General features: G+C 40.4%; 1 protein-coding gene across 2 annotated transcripts in view; it reads left to right on the top strand.

The window, feature by feature from the left end:
- LOC103373583 (uncharacterized) overlaps nt 1-13,486 on the top strand; it is a 95,255-nt gene that overhangs the window by 38,183 nt on the left and 43,586 nt on the right. For both annotated transcript variants that reach the window (XM_008303499.1, XM_008303498.1), the window contains exons 3-7: nt 2,395-2,554; nt 3,396-3,493; nt 8,148-8,225; nt 8,460-8,697; nt 10,292-10,484. In XM_008303499.1, the coding sequence (XP_008301721.1) occupies nt 2,395-2,554; nt 3,396-3,493; nt 8,148-8,225; nt 8,460-8,697; nt 10,292-10,484 (767 nt within the window). The remainder of the gene's footprint in view (nt 1-2,394; nt 2,555-3,395; nt 3,494-8,147; nt 8,226-8,459; nt 8,698-10,291; nt 10,485-13,486) is intronic.

Genomic DNA, 13,486 nt, shown 5'->3' with positions numbered 1-13,486 from the left:
TGTCTTTTAGGCATTAAAATATTCCGATCAGTGCAAACTGTAATAGCTCTTACTTTTCTTTTTGCTCGTCATCATTTCAACAGATACCTGCAAAATAATGACATTCCCATCCACCTCAGCCCTTTGTGTTTAGTGATAGTCCCAGCTGCTGGGTTAAGCAACTTGTTAACATGCAGTGTTGTAGCAGCAGTTCACACAAATACAGCATACTACAAAAGTACACAACGAGCATCTTTTATGTCTTTATCATTAGTTAATAACAACGACCTCATGCTGAATGTGAAAAAGAAAAAAAGTCATTTAGGATTAGTGCAAATCATAATCCTAATCGCTGATGTTAGTTTATAGGAATAAGGACGTGAATAAATAGACTTAGCAAGTTAAGATTTATTTTTATACTCTTCTTAAAAACGCTAAGTTGTAGAAGGTGTTGCTAGAAGTTGTAATCTGTGTGGACATCCTTGCTCTCAGACCTGTGTGTGTGTGTGTGTGTGTGAGCTCAAACATTCCTGTGTGCTATTGTTAGTCTGTGTTTCTGTGGGTGTGGCCATTAACAGGCTCGTAACTGCATGTTCAGCAAGAAGTATGCGTTTCACTGAGGGGAAGGACATAACTGCAAGAGAAGTATACAAACACTGTGAATGCTCCATGCATGTCCTTAGAGATTTAATGACATAGTTTATTTCTCAGATGTGGATGACAGCTGGCATTCACCTAAACGCACTTTGGTGTGCTGAAACTGCTGTGGAGGGGTGATGTGCAGGTCACGCCTCTACAGATACATTAGAAACCAGACGTTTACATACACTGTATGAAAATACACATAACCTTTTTTTTTCTTACTATCTGACATTAATCAGACTAATTTTATCCTGTTTTGGTCAGTTAGGATTACCAAAATGATTTCTATTTGCTAAATGCCAGAATAATGAGAGAGAGATTTTTTTAGAGAATTTTTTTTACTACTTTCTTCAAAGTCAGAAGTCTACATAAATTTCCTTAGTATTTGGTAGCATTGCCTTTAAACTGTATGACTTGGGTCAAATGTTTTGGGTTTCCTTCCACAAGCTTCTCACAATAGTTTGATGAATTCTGGCCCATTCCTCCTGACAGAGCTGGTGGAACTGAGTCAGGTTTGTAAGCTGCCTTGCTCCACACACCTTTGTAGCGCTGCCCACTAATTTCTACAGGATTGACATCAGGTCTTTGTGATGGCCACTCAAAAACATTGACTTTGTTGTCCTCTAGTTACTTTTTAACTAATTTGTTTAGGGTCATTGTCCATTTGAAGACCCATTTGCGCCCAAGCTTTAACTTCCTGGCTGATGTCTTGAGATGTTGCTTCCATATTTCCACATGATGTTCTTTCCTCATGATGCCATCTATGTTGTGAAGTACACCAGTCCCTCCTACAGCAAAACAACCCCACATCATGATGCTGCCACCCCCGTACTTCACAGTTGGGATGGTGTTCTCAGGCTTGCAAGCTTGCCCCTTTTTCCTCCAAATGTAACGATGGTCATTAAGGTCAAACAGTTCAATTTTAGTTTCATCAGACCACAGGACATGTCTCCAAACATGAAGGTATTTGTCCCTGTGTGCATTTGCAAACTGTAATCTGGCTTTTTTATGTTGCGTTTGGAGTTGGAGTTGGAGTCACTGTAAATAATGACACTCTCTTACCAGCTTCAGCAGCATCTTCACAAAGTCTTTTGCTTTGTTCTGGGGTTGATACGCACATTTCAACCAAAACATGTTCATCTCTAGAACACAGAACCCATCTTATTCCTGAGCACTATGACGGCTGGACATTCCCATGGTGTTTGTACTTGCATGCAATTGTTTGAACAGATGAACGTGGAACCTTCAGGCATCTGGAAATTGTACCCAAGAATGAACCAGATTTGTGGAGGTCCACAGTTCTCTTGCTTCTTTAGATTTCCCCATGTTGCCACAGAAGTAAGCAGTGTGTTTGAGATGTGCCTTAAAATACATCCACAGGTGTGCTACAAATTAACTCAAATGTTGTCAGTTAACCTATCAAAAGCTTCCAAAGCCATGACATCATCATGAAAATGAAATGAAAAATACTTTATTTATCCCAGAAGGGAAATTCAATCTTGTAAAAGCTCACTTTTTAAATTTTTATTTTTTTTTTTTAAATCAATATAACATATATTATATACAACAATAATAATCATTCAATCAGTCGGATTTGTTTTTTAAGGTGGCAGGAAGGAATTCCTGTATCTCTCATCTGGGTTTTCCCAAATAGTTTGAAGGCAGAGTAATCTTAGTGTATGTACATCAGTACATACATGTACATCAATCAGAGTATGACGTGTTTATGTGCCTGTCTGGATTCTGATTTGTGAATCTGTCTCTCTTTTTTAGGGAGAATGTGTGTTGACTGTTCAGCTTGATCACGAAGACGTGAATAATGCTACGGAAGAGGAAGAGGTGGAGTTTTATCTTATTTTCTCAGGATCCACCCAAAGGCATGTGAGCAGCACACTGCATATCAACCACTTCACACTGCAGGCTGTGTGTCCAGGTACAATGTGCACACACACACACACACACACACACACACACACACACACACATACTCTGAATGTATTGTTTTATGGCCATCACTTATTTTGCTGGAACAACCTGACATTTTCGAAATAAAAAAAAAAAACATGAAAAATGAAAAACATTGGACTTTGCAGCTGTGTCAGAGTTTGTCGAGTAACATGTGAACTTCCACAGCAGAACTACTGCAATACGCCTCATGTTCCAGTGAGAGTAAAATTACACATTAATAAGAGAAACAGCCAAAGAATCTATTTCAATTTAGACTTACTAAATATCCAGGATTTAGAAGCATTTATCAAAATTCTAATTGGGTAATTTCCCTTAAAATATTCTGATTATATCAGTCTGTTTTGTCCTGTTGTGTTATTTTTTTGTTTTTGCTTTTTTGTTTTGTTTTTCTTTTTTTGTCTTTTTTTGGTAAATCTATTAAATATCCACGTCATTTGCCTGGCCTATAAGACAGAGTGTATTAGCAGTATTGTTGCTATTGTAAAAGAAGAGTCAGGGCAGCGTGAAATAAAGAAAAACAAAACATGGTTGTTTTTACATGTATTTTGCCCCCTAATGTATGTTAATGTGGTTTACAAATTCTAGGTAGCACTTATATAGATATAAAATGCAATTAAGTAAAACACCACCCACTCTGATCTCAGTAATAAACATAAACAATAATTATCACCTTTTTGACAATGTCAGCACAAACTGAAAATGTAGAATGCTTTTTAAAAATAAGGATTTGTTGCAGAGCTGTTGTATTGGATTGCATTAGATTTCACGGATTATGTGTGTGTGTGTGTGTGTGTGTGTGTGTGTAGCCCATAATATGTGCGAGCAGGTCCTGGTGACACTATGTTTGGCTCGGCCTGATGGACCGATGGACACACAATCACAGGAGACTTTCTACTTCGTTCAGGTAATGCCGTTGTCCTTCCACTGCATCCAACAGGTCACTTTAAATTCCAGCCAAACTAAGGGACAGAGGGAATTAATTAGTGACACAGGCAAAAGCAGTTCAGCTACAACCAGTACAACATTTGTATTTCTATTGTTGCTCCTAATCAAGTTTGGAGATACATCGTTTTCAGGCTCCAAAAATGTAAGTGATTTTAACTTGCTTCAGATGTCAGAGTCGTCCTATATACAAGACATTAGACAAGAAGTTGTTAGAAAGTGTTGCGCGCAGCTGGCTCGTTTTTATCCTTCTTTTTAAATATTTGGTGTTGTTTACCACCTATACAATACTAGACCATTCAAAGGACTCTCACTGCCCAATGTGAAATGCTTAAATGACAGATATTTGTTCACAATGCACCTTGGTAACACTGATGATTGCTTCCATGCCAGTCAGTTCACCCTTTGTAGATAGCAGTGATAAAGAAATTTTCCACTATCCTGAACAAATTTGGCCTGATAATTCGTAATTATTTTGGGGGGTTAATGTTGTATTGTGGGACTTTGTGATGAAATGTTTGCCTCTCAAGCCCACTAGAGCACCTCTTCTTCTGTCCTGTTTAAAGAATAAAGAGTTAATCCAAGTTACTCTTAAGTAAACTTAAGTACACTTAAGTAAAAGTCATTGAATGGATATTTCTTTACTCTTTATTTGCATATTGGGTATTGTGGGAATTCAAAAGTAAGTGATCAAGTTACATTACTTTAATATTGTGATACTTGGTTTCAGTTACTGACTATATTCTTTATTAGGGATTGTATAATTGTATAATTAGGGATTGTAACGAAAAGCATTCTTAAAGTAACCCTCCCAACCCTGTTGAAGTGTATTGATCTGCGGCCATTTTGTGTATTGTTTTTAAGGACATTTGTATGTCCACCAGGGGTGCCTCCAGAAATCATTCATAGGAATGGCAAGATGGGGCCACAGAAAGTCTTGGGGTGGCACAAAATAACCAAAAACTATAATTCACTTTCACAAAATTCACTATTCTGTTGTTGTGTAGAGGCGAATTGAAAACCATGTCAGTATGAGAGTTAAGAAATCATACACTGATACACTTTGTTCCACTTTGTACAGTGAAGGCCACTAATTATCTGATGTACACAGACTAATACAGGTACAGGTAGCGTTTTGGGTGTTAGAGTGACCACCAATGACAACAGCCAAGTACAGGACATGCCACAGTATATTTGAAGGGGAAAAGTTCACCCGTAGGCAAGATATCCAGAGTTTATTTAGGATTTTACTACAAAGAATCCTGTGCATATGAGACACGAGGTGTGTCAGAAAAGTTCCAGGACTGGTGTCACAAAAGATAGTTTTCAAACCCAAACTCAGAGTTTTCCCCTTCAGACGATCAACCAGCACGTCTACAAAGAGATCCTGTGGCGTTTACTTCGTTCAGTGTGCGAGAAGAGGTGAGAGTTGTGGCAGGATAAGTTATAGCTGCTTCACCATGACAACACGCCTGCTCACAATGTCCTGAGCATCCGACAATTCTTGGCTGAGAAGAACATCGCCGTGCTGGAGCAACCGCCCTACTCATCCCACCTGGCTGCATGGGACTATTTCCTCTTTCCCAAACTCAAGGGGGTCATCAAGGGGACCTGTTTTGAAGACGTGGACAACATCAAGATGGCTGTGACGATGGAGCTGTGGAGGATCCCGGAAGAATCCTTCCAGGAGTGCATGGCAGCGTGGCAGAGGAGGCTGGGGACGTGTGTTAGACTCCAGGAGGATTACTTTAAAGGGGAAAACTTGTAGTTTGGATTTGAAACATATCTTTTGTGACACCAGTCCTGAAACTTTTTGACACACCTCGTATGATAGTTGAACTAACTTCAGCCAGTTATGGTATAACAAAAGGAGTGTTCCTTGCTATCTGTTGCTATATTTTGTTACTTTTTTGGTTAAAGAGGTAATGTTCCATAATGCATCCGTACACACAATGTTAAATACATAAATAAATTGTGCACATATCCTGCTGTAAAATACAAACATCTTCAAATTTAAAAAAATAAAAAATGAAAAAAAACCTTGATCTGACAGAAAAATATAACTTTGCCAAATGAATCAGACTTTACCTGTAAAACAATATCCAGCTCAGGATTCAACTGATTTACCTGTGACTGTGACAAATCATCTGTCTAAGGTCAAGAAAAATACTCAGTGTTATTTATTGTTTGATCCTGAGCCATCCAGTCTCCTAGTCAAAATAGTTTACAATTATATTAGGGCTAGGACTTTAATATTTTAATTTTGGTTAATTTATTCCAGAAAAAAACCCAAAACATTTAATCGCAATCTAGGTTCCCTAATTTTTTTGCACACCGGAAACACTGATGCACACACGCCAGCCGGTAGGTGGCGGTAATGCATCTAAAGTTTGTTTGCTAGCTGCGAAGGAGATGCAGAGGATACATTGATTGATGTCAGCGCACAAGAAAGTTTGATGAACAGTGATGGAAGGGGAGACCGCATTGCTTGGCTTGTTGGGTGGACAGTTGTTGGGTGGAAAGTTGTTTTTCTTATCAAGGCCTAATGCGCGCCTCCGGTAAGAGCAGAGGAGGGGCGCTCTGCATCTATGTGAACAACAGCTGGTGCACAAACGCCACTGTTACTGACAGGCACTTCTGAGCAGACCTGGAATTTATCACAGTTAGATGCAGGCCCTTGTACCTTCCGCGTGAGTTTGCCGTTGTCATGGTGACTGCTGTGTACATTCCACCCGATGCTAAAGCTAGCATGGCTCTTACCCACTTGGACAATGCTCTCAGATGGCAACAGAAGAACCACCCAGAAGCAGTGCATGTGATCGCGGGGGATTTTAACCATGCTGATTTGAAAGTAGTGCTCCCTCGATTTCATCAGCACATTAAATGTGTCACCAGGGAAGCTGAGGCGCTGGATAAAGCCTAGTCCAACATCAAGCATGGATACAGGGCCACCCAGCTGCCACACCTTCTGACCACATGTCGCTACTTCTGATTCTGGCATACAAACCAGTGAAGAAGTGAGCACCCCCCACAACACAGACTGTGAAGTGTTGGCCTGATGGTGCCTCTCAGAAGCTCCAGGACTCCTTTGCAAGCACAGACTGGGACATTTTCTGCCACCAGGACCTGGAGGTGTTCACCTCAGCAGTACTAGGCTACATCCAACACAGTGTTAACACCATCACAGTGAACAGGAACAACCAGGTGTTTCCCACCCAGAAGCCCTGGATGAACAAGGAGGTTCAGGAACTGCTGAGGGAGAGAAACAGTGCATTCAGGTCTGGAGACAGGGACCTGTACAGCTACACTCGAGCTGCTCTGAAGAGAGGCATCAGAGAGGCCAAGATGAACTACAAGCAGAAGATTGAGGAGGACTTCAGCAGTAACAACAGCTGACAGGTGTGGCAAGGGGTCCAGCACATCACCAATTTCAGATCCAGCAACACCACCGCAATCTCCAGGGATGCCTCACTGGCGGAGGAGCTTAACCACTTCTTCGCCCGTTTCGAGGCTGTGCCGCCAGCGTGCACATTGCACCTCTGAAGACACACATTCCTGGATTCCTGCAGCCACACCACGCACCCCCTCTGCTTCCATTCCCTTGACCACTCTCTATCAAACTGCTGTCAACTAAGTTTTTTAGCTTCGCTTTTGTTTCAAGTTTTCATAGTTATTGTCTTGACTGATTAAGTGTTATCCTGTGTTTAGTGTGAAACTCGTGTAAAGTTAAAGTGTAACGTGTGCTCTGTTGCTTTATGCGATATTCTGGGTCTCAGCGTAAATTGCTTGTCGCTCTTTTTACTTTTTTTTAGTTCATGTGTGTTTCTGCCTTGTATTCTGGCTTCCGTGTTTTGCACTTTGTCAGCGCGTTAGTGTAATCCTGTGTCCACTCCTGTGTAATTTCCTAACCTTGTTATACTTAGTCCTGGTTAGTTTCCCAATCTACAATATTCTAGCATGTCGTGACTAACCATGTTTTTGTAATTTGTGATACACATCCTCAGCTTTTGTCCCCCCTGGGCTTCCATAGATTCTATGTGCCGTTGTGTTTCCTATAGTGTAGTTTCCTGACTTGCGTTCTAGTGCCGCCCCTGTTCCAGTTCCACTGAATTCCCTGTATGGTTGTTTGTTGTGTATTTTGTAAATAAATTTTTTAAACCTTGATTCTGTGTGCATCGCCTCTGTCTGCACTTGGGTCTCTGTACAAACCGCAACAGAAATATAGGTGAGCTGAAAACTAAAAATTAGTCAACAATATAGAAGATGCTGTATGACAGGGGTGTCCAATCCTGGTCCTCGAGGGCCTCAATCCTGCATGTTTTAGATGTTTCCCTCTTCCAACACACCTGATTCAAATGATCAGGATCGTTATCAGACTTCTGCAGAGCTTGATGATGAGCTGATCATTTGAATCAGGAGGGACACATCTAAAACATGCAGGATTGTGGCCCTCGAGGACCAGGACTGGACACCCCTGCTGTATGACGACATTAAAAACACCTCTGTAGCTCACAGCTCTGAGCTTGTAGAAAGAATGCAGATGTAAAGTATCAGAAAGGGCCTTTATAAGTTTGTCAGAATGATGACATTGCATTATCATCGTGTGTTCTCTGTAGGACTTGGCTCTTGACATGGCCCAGTTCTTGCTCGACAGCACAGCTCCACAGGAAGCATCGTTATTGGATGATGAGCAGGTAAGTACTAGAAATCATAAGAGTTCTAAAAAAATTTTATATATGTGGAAAGAAGCTTATTTTAATTCAATGTGTGTAAAATATGTTTTGAAGTGACTACTTAGTAACTAAACTGTTTGGTAGAAGTCACTTCAAAACATATTTTACACACATTGAATTAATGTGTACCAATGGTAGAAGCAGGAAAATAGAGGAAGAACTGATCAGACGTGCCTCACTGTGTCTGTGTGTTAGATCCCTTTAAAAGAATGTGAGAGGTTGGATGCGAGCCTGGCCCTGGCCCTGAAACATCTCAGCCTGCCCCACCACCAGAGTGCACCAAGAGCACCCTCACATACGCCGACAGATATGGACGGACAGATGGATAACCAAAAACAGACTGTCACAGTGACAGACTCGTGTACACAACATGACACAGAAATGCACCAGGAAACGTGGATGGACATCTCCTCTTTGCAGGACAGCTGCCCTGGTGAGTTAACATGCTGTTGCTTTACATGTTGCTGTCAGGGTTTGCTGGAGTCGTATTTATTTTGGTTTGTTCGTATCCAAAGACGATAAAATCACTTTCCTCTTCATGTGACTAATTAATCTAAAAGGCAGATTTGTGCTCTTTGCTGCGACCAGTATTGTTCCCTTTTGGGTCAATCTGTCAGTTTTGCTTTCTGGACGTTACTCTACTGACTGCTGAGGTTCCAGTATTGAACTTTCAATAATGTCCAGAGCTCATTATTCCAAAAGAACTATCCTTTGCCTTTATGTTAAATGGCAAGTTGTGGTTTTGCTCTGATGGGCCTTAGTGGTTCAGCGAAAGGCAATTGGGCTTTTCTTCTCGCTCACTATGAATTCTTTCTTTCACGCATCATCTCTAACACTTTTCTCATCCCATTCTGCAGTCATGTGAAGTCAACCTCACTGCCAATTAGCAACTGGAAGCTTCCCTTTGTTTTAGGGTTTGTGTTATGATGCTAAGAAGCAGCTAACTGGTTGAAGTATTTCATTAGATGATGCTGATAGTTTTTGAGTCAGTGCTGATAACGACCACTCCCACCAGTGAAGCAGCCACTTGCATAGATGTTGGTCTGACTCAGTGTGTTTATGTGCACTTCGTAGCTGGTTTCTTACATGTCATATTAACTAAAAACAACACAAATTAAAATTCTTGCCATCAGTTCTTCAGTGTGACTCTTCTCACAAACCAAAGGCTGACCTGATCAACCACATAGTTTCTCTGTAATCTGCATTTTTTTTTTTCCACTCAGGCTGTCAAATGCTGGTTAGTAGCAAACTTTAACAGCAGTTGTCATTATAGTTTTTGGTTTCATTCTCTTTTGTCAAGCTTGTTAAATATGTTTTTTAAAAAAGTATTTGATCCACAGAATACTGAGTCTGTGTTTGTTGAGTTCATTGCGAATGTCAGTCGGTTTTACAGTGAAGTCGTGCCACTGTTTGTCTTAACACTACATGTATTTATTGAAAAATGAAAGTAGTTTTAGTTTTGTCATTAGGTGATGTTCTTTAATGAATGAACTAAGCAGAAAAGGAAACTGGATTTCACATGGTGCTATCACATTTGGCTAACACTGGTAATAAACCTGCAGCAGTACAGTTCAGCAGACCAGACTGGTTGATCCCTAGAAGTGCATCTACATCACCCACATAAATATAGAATGTATCTGTTTCTGTCACACGTTAGATTTAGACCCTTACATATCGTGATCTTTTGTTTCAGATTGGATGTGTTATGTGTTCCATGTAATTCATCATTAGGATCACTAAAATAAAAGGAAACCATATGCCAGCTGGTGGGACAATTGCATATTGATCATTGTCAGCATTTAATTTCATATAATTCTTGAAATTTGCATCTATGACTGGCTGGTACTCACATTTTAGTGGACATTTCTATCACTTCTAAAGAGTATTATTGGTAATCATACAGAGCTTCTTGTTTTTCTTTCCTCTCTTATTTCTCTCCACTAGGAGGAGTCTGACTCTCTCCATTCTGTTTTATCAGCTGAGTCCACCTCCCTCACCTTGTCTCTTTTTTTTCCCCTCCTCTCCAGTTGTGTCTCAGTGCCAGCGGCTCTCTAGCCTGATGCACTTGGCAGCCAGTCACGGTCTGAAGACAGTGGCATTGTTCCTCCTGCAGCAGCCAGGAGGGAAGGAAGCACTGAAGAGAACTAACACTCAGGGTCAAACTCCAGCATGTCTGGCAAAGACGAGAGGACACCACTTACTGGTGGAGCTTTTCACACAGTGAGTACTGATGCCACAGTTTTATTAATGTAGGCCATTGAGCATGTTTTCGTAAATGCATCTCTGAGAATACAAAACTATTATTGGATTTATTTTTGAAAGTGCTGTAAAGTATCATTTGAACTGTCTCTGGACTATAACTGCTGTATGTCCACTAAAGAAGTTTATATCAGTGAAGAGGTGCCACCAGTAGTTCAGTGTGTGTGTGTGTGATGTGTTAAATGGACTGTGTGTCAGTCCTACAGGCTCACAGTGTGGTAGCGGTTTTGTTGTTAATCTTGGTGCTATTGGACTTGATGATGCAGCATATTCTGACAAGCAGCAGAGGGTCTCTCTGTGACAACATGACATCTCTTTCAGCATATACCTGATTGACGGGACACAATCTCACATAGGAACAAAACTTAAAACAGAATTAAATGAGCAGGTTCCTATGAAATACATGAAAGAGAAACATGTCCTCCAGCTTTCCCTCATTTTTCCCTCTTGTTTTTCCTTTTTCCTCTAATGATAAGGGGCGCCGGTTAGGCTGGTGGACCCGACAGCTCCTGTCTCCCCCAGTTATTGTCTTTATGTTTCTTGGATGGGATGTAGCTGTAATTGAAATTTCTCTGTAAGGGATCAATAAAGGCTCATCTTATTCTTATTCATCTTATTCTTATTCTTTACCTTTACAACAAAATATTTAGTACCTGACACATCTCACTGCTGGCAGTTCTGGCAGTTTCAGCTGTACATGGAAAATAATGTATACAAACACGTCTACCAACCCACAATAACTGTTTCATTAAAGTGCTACAACACAATCAAAACATATTGCTGTCCAAACTGGATCAATCTTACCTTCATTTGGTAACTGAAAAGTTTCTCACCACCCCAAACCTAAATCTGTGGAGCTTTCAGATATATTGACATGTGGGTATGCTGAGGAGCTGTAATAGACTTAGACTGACTTTATTAATCCCAGAGGGAAAATCAGTTATTACAGCGGCATAAATACTCAACAAAGAAAGCAAAAAGACAGCATAGAATATTAGGCTAGGGTATAAAATTAAGGTAAAATAAGGTAAAATAAAATAAGATGTAAAATCTAAAAAATATAATATAGAAGAAAGTCAACAAAATTCACAAGAATATATAAGAGAGATACAGAAATGTGCAGATGAACAGAATGTGCAAATGACATTGTGCTTAGATTAAAGCATTAAAAAGTCTTGTTGCTGCCGGGAGGAGTGAGCTCCTGTAATGTTCCTCGGAGCAACGGGGTTGTATCAGTCTGTAATGTAACAGTTATTACACTGAGTCATCGACTGAAGGGATTTAAACCTCTCAGTTTCCCCTCCTCCTCTCCACTCCCTTCAGTAGGCTCATTCCAGGTGAACTGCGTCTCGCCTAGAAAGTGGCTGAGAGCAGGCGGCGGTGGGCTAAAAGTTAAAAATCCACAGTCAAGACGAACAGTTTCTAGCAGCCTTCTGTCCGTACAGGAACTCACAGAAACAAACTAATTTATTAGAATGTTCCCCAATTAATGTACGAGTTCTACAGTAGTTTTAATTAGCCTCTAAAAATGCTTAAGAGGTGATCTGTGACATCTGTAATGTTCATTTATTTTCTCCTGTAAAACAGCATCAGATCAGTTTGGCAGTGTACAAACCAGGAGACCAAAACTATCTCTCTCCAACTATGTACCTATGTAACTATGTAACACTTGTAAGAAATACAGGACAACAGGTTTTGTCACTGATCCGTCAGATATGTAGACTGTCAGAGCTTAAACTTCTGTAAAAATGTTGCTTTCACACAGAAATGTTCGTGTTGCGAAATACTCGAAGAATTAAATCAGCCCAGTGATGATATACTAGAACTACATATTGTCGGTTTGTGATGTGTGATCTGTATATGGTTAGCCTCTGTGATGATAAACATCAACCACATATTTAGAATAAAGCTTTAAAATCAATATATATATACAATTAAAACCTCTAAAAGTCAACTAAAAGGAAAAAGAAAAAATCAAATGTCATATTGTTGAACCAATATGTAAACCAATCAGCTGTTAGATCAGGTGGAAGCCAGACGTTTCCCATCATGCCCTTAGGCCATGCAGTTGCTAGAGAGCAACTGCAGCATCTGGCTGTAAAAACGGCAGTGTCTTGATCTATTATCATTGCGTACGTTTACATGAGCAAGTTGGACAAGACCAGCATGCATTGTGCAACAATCGACAGTGGTCAAATCTACGAAGGTCTGACTTATCTCTAATGGGCCTAATGTTTTCTCCTCTTTGTCTCATAATGATGACATCACACTTACTCTGCCCATTGGAGTAGTGAAAAAAAGGAGTGGAAGAGAAAGACAGCTGAATGGAAAGAGTCGATCATCTTGACTGTCTGGGAATGTGAAGGATCAAACAGTCGGCCTGACATAAAACAGAAGTCTTACCTCTGTGAGCAGCCTGCTTGACAGCTTCTCATGCTCCTCTGCTCAGTGCACAGGCCTTTAAAGTGCTGATGAATACGTGTATATAAAACACTTGAGGTGTCTGGTTGAAGCTTTCCTGATCATTACTTATATTAGCAATGGATTAAGTGAATATCTGTCATCCAGCCCACAGAACATCATCAGCAACCCTGCAGAGATTTTCAGTGTCTTATTAAACTTAAAAGTCTTAGTGCACTCAGCAACTTTGTTGACTAAATGGTGAACATGGTGGAGTATTTAGGAGCTAAAGAGACAGGTTTTATCTTTAGAGGTTGACTAAATGTTGCTCGTTCATGGCTGAACGCTCCACTGTGTTCACCAGCATATCTCCACCTGTCTGCTGTGTGCTGTTAGCAGGCAGTGTGCAGAGGCTTTCTCTAGTTGTGTCTCTGAAACAGCTTCAGTGCTGATGAGAGTCATGTAAGAAGTGTTTTCAGTGTTTTCTGCAGGTGAATTGTAGGTCTGTTGTGGAAATAAGCAAAGAATGAGACAGTGTAATCCAAATACATAACCCCCAAGTT

The sequence above is a fragment of the Stegastes partitus genome, unplaced genomic scaffold (genome assembly GCF_000690725.1).
Source record: "Stegastes partitus isolate 25-593 unplaced genomic scaffold, Stegastes_partitus-1.0.2 Scaffold2019, whole genome shotgun sequence".
Taxonomy (NCBI): domain Eukaryota; kingdom Metazoa; phylum Chordata; class Actinopteri; family Pomacentridae; genus Stegastes; species Stegastes partitus.
Note: the sequence above shows the minus strand (reverse complement) of the source record. Positions and strands in the feature narration are given on the sequence as shown.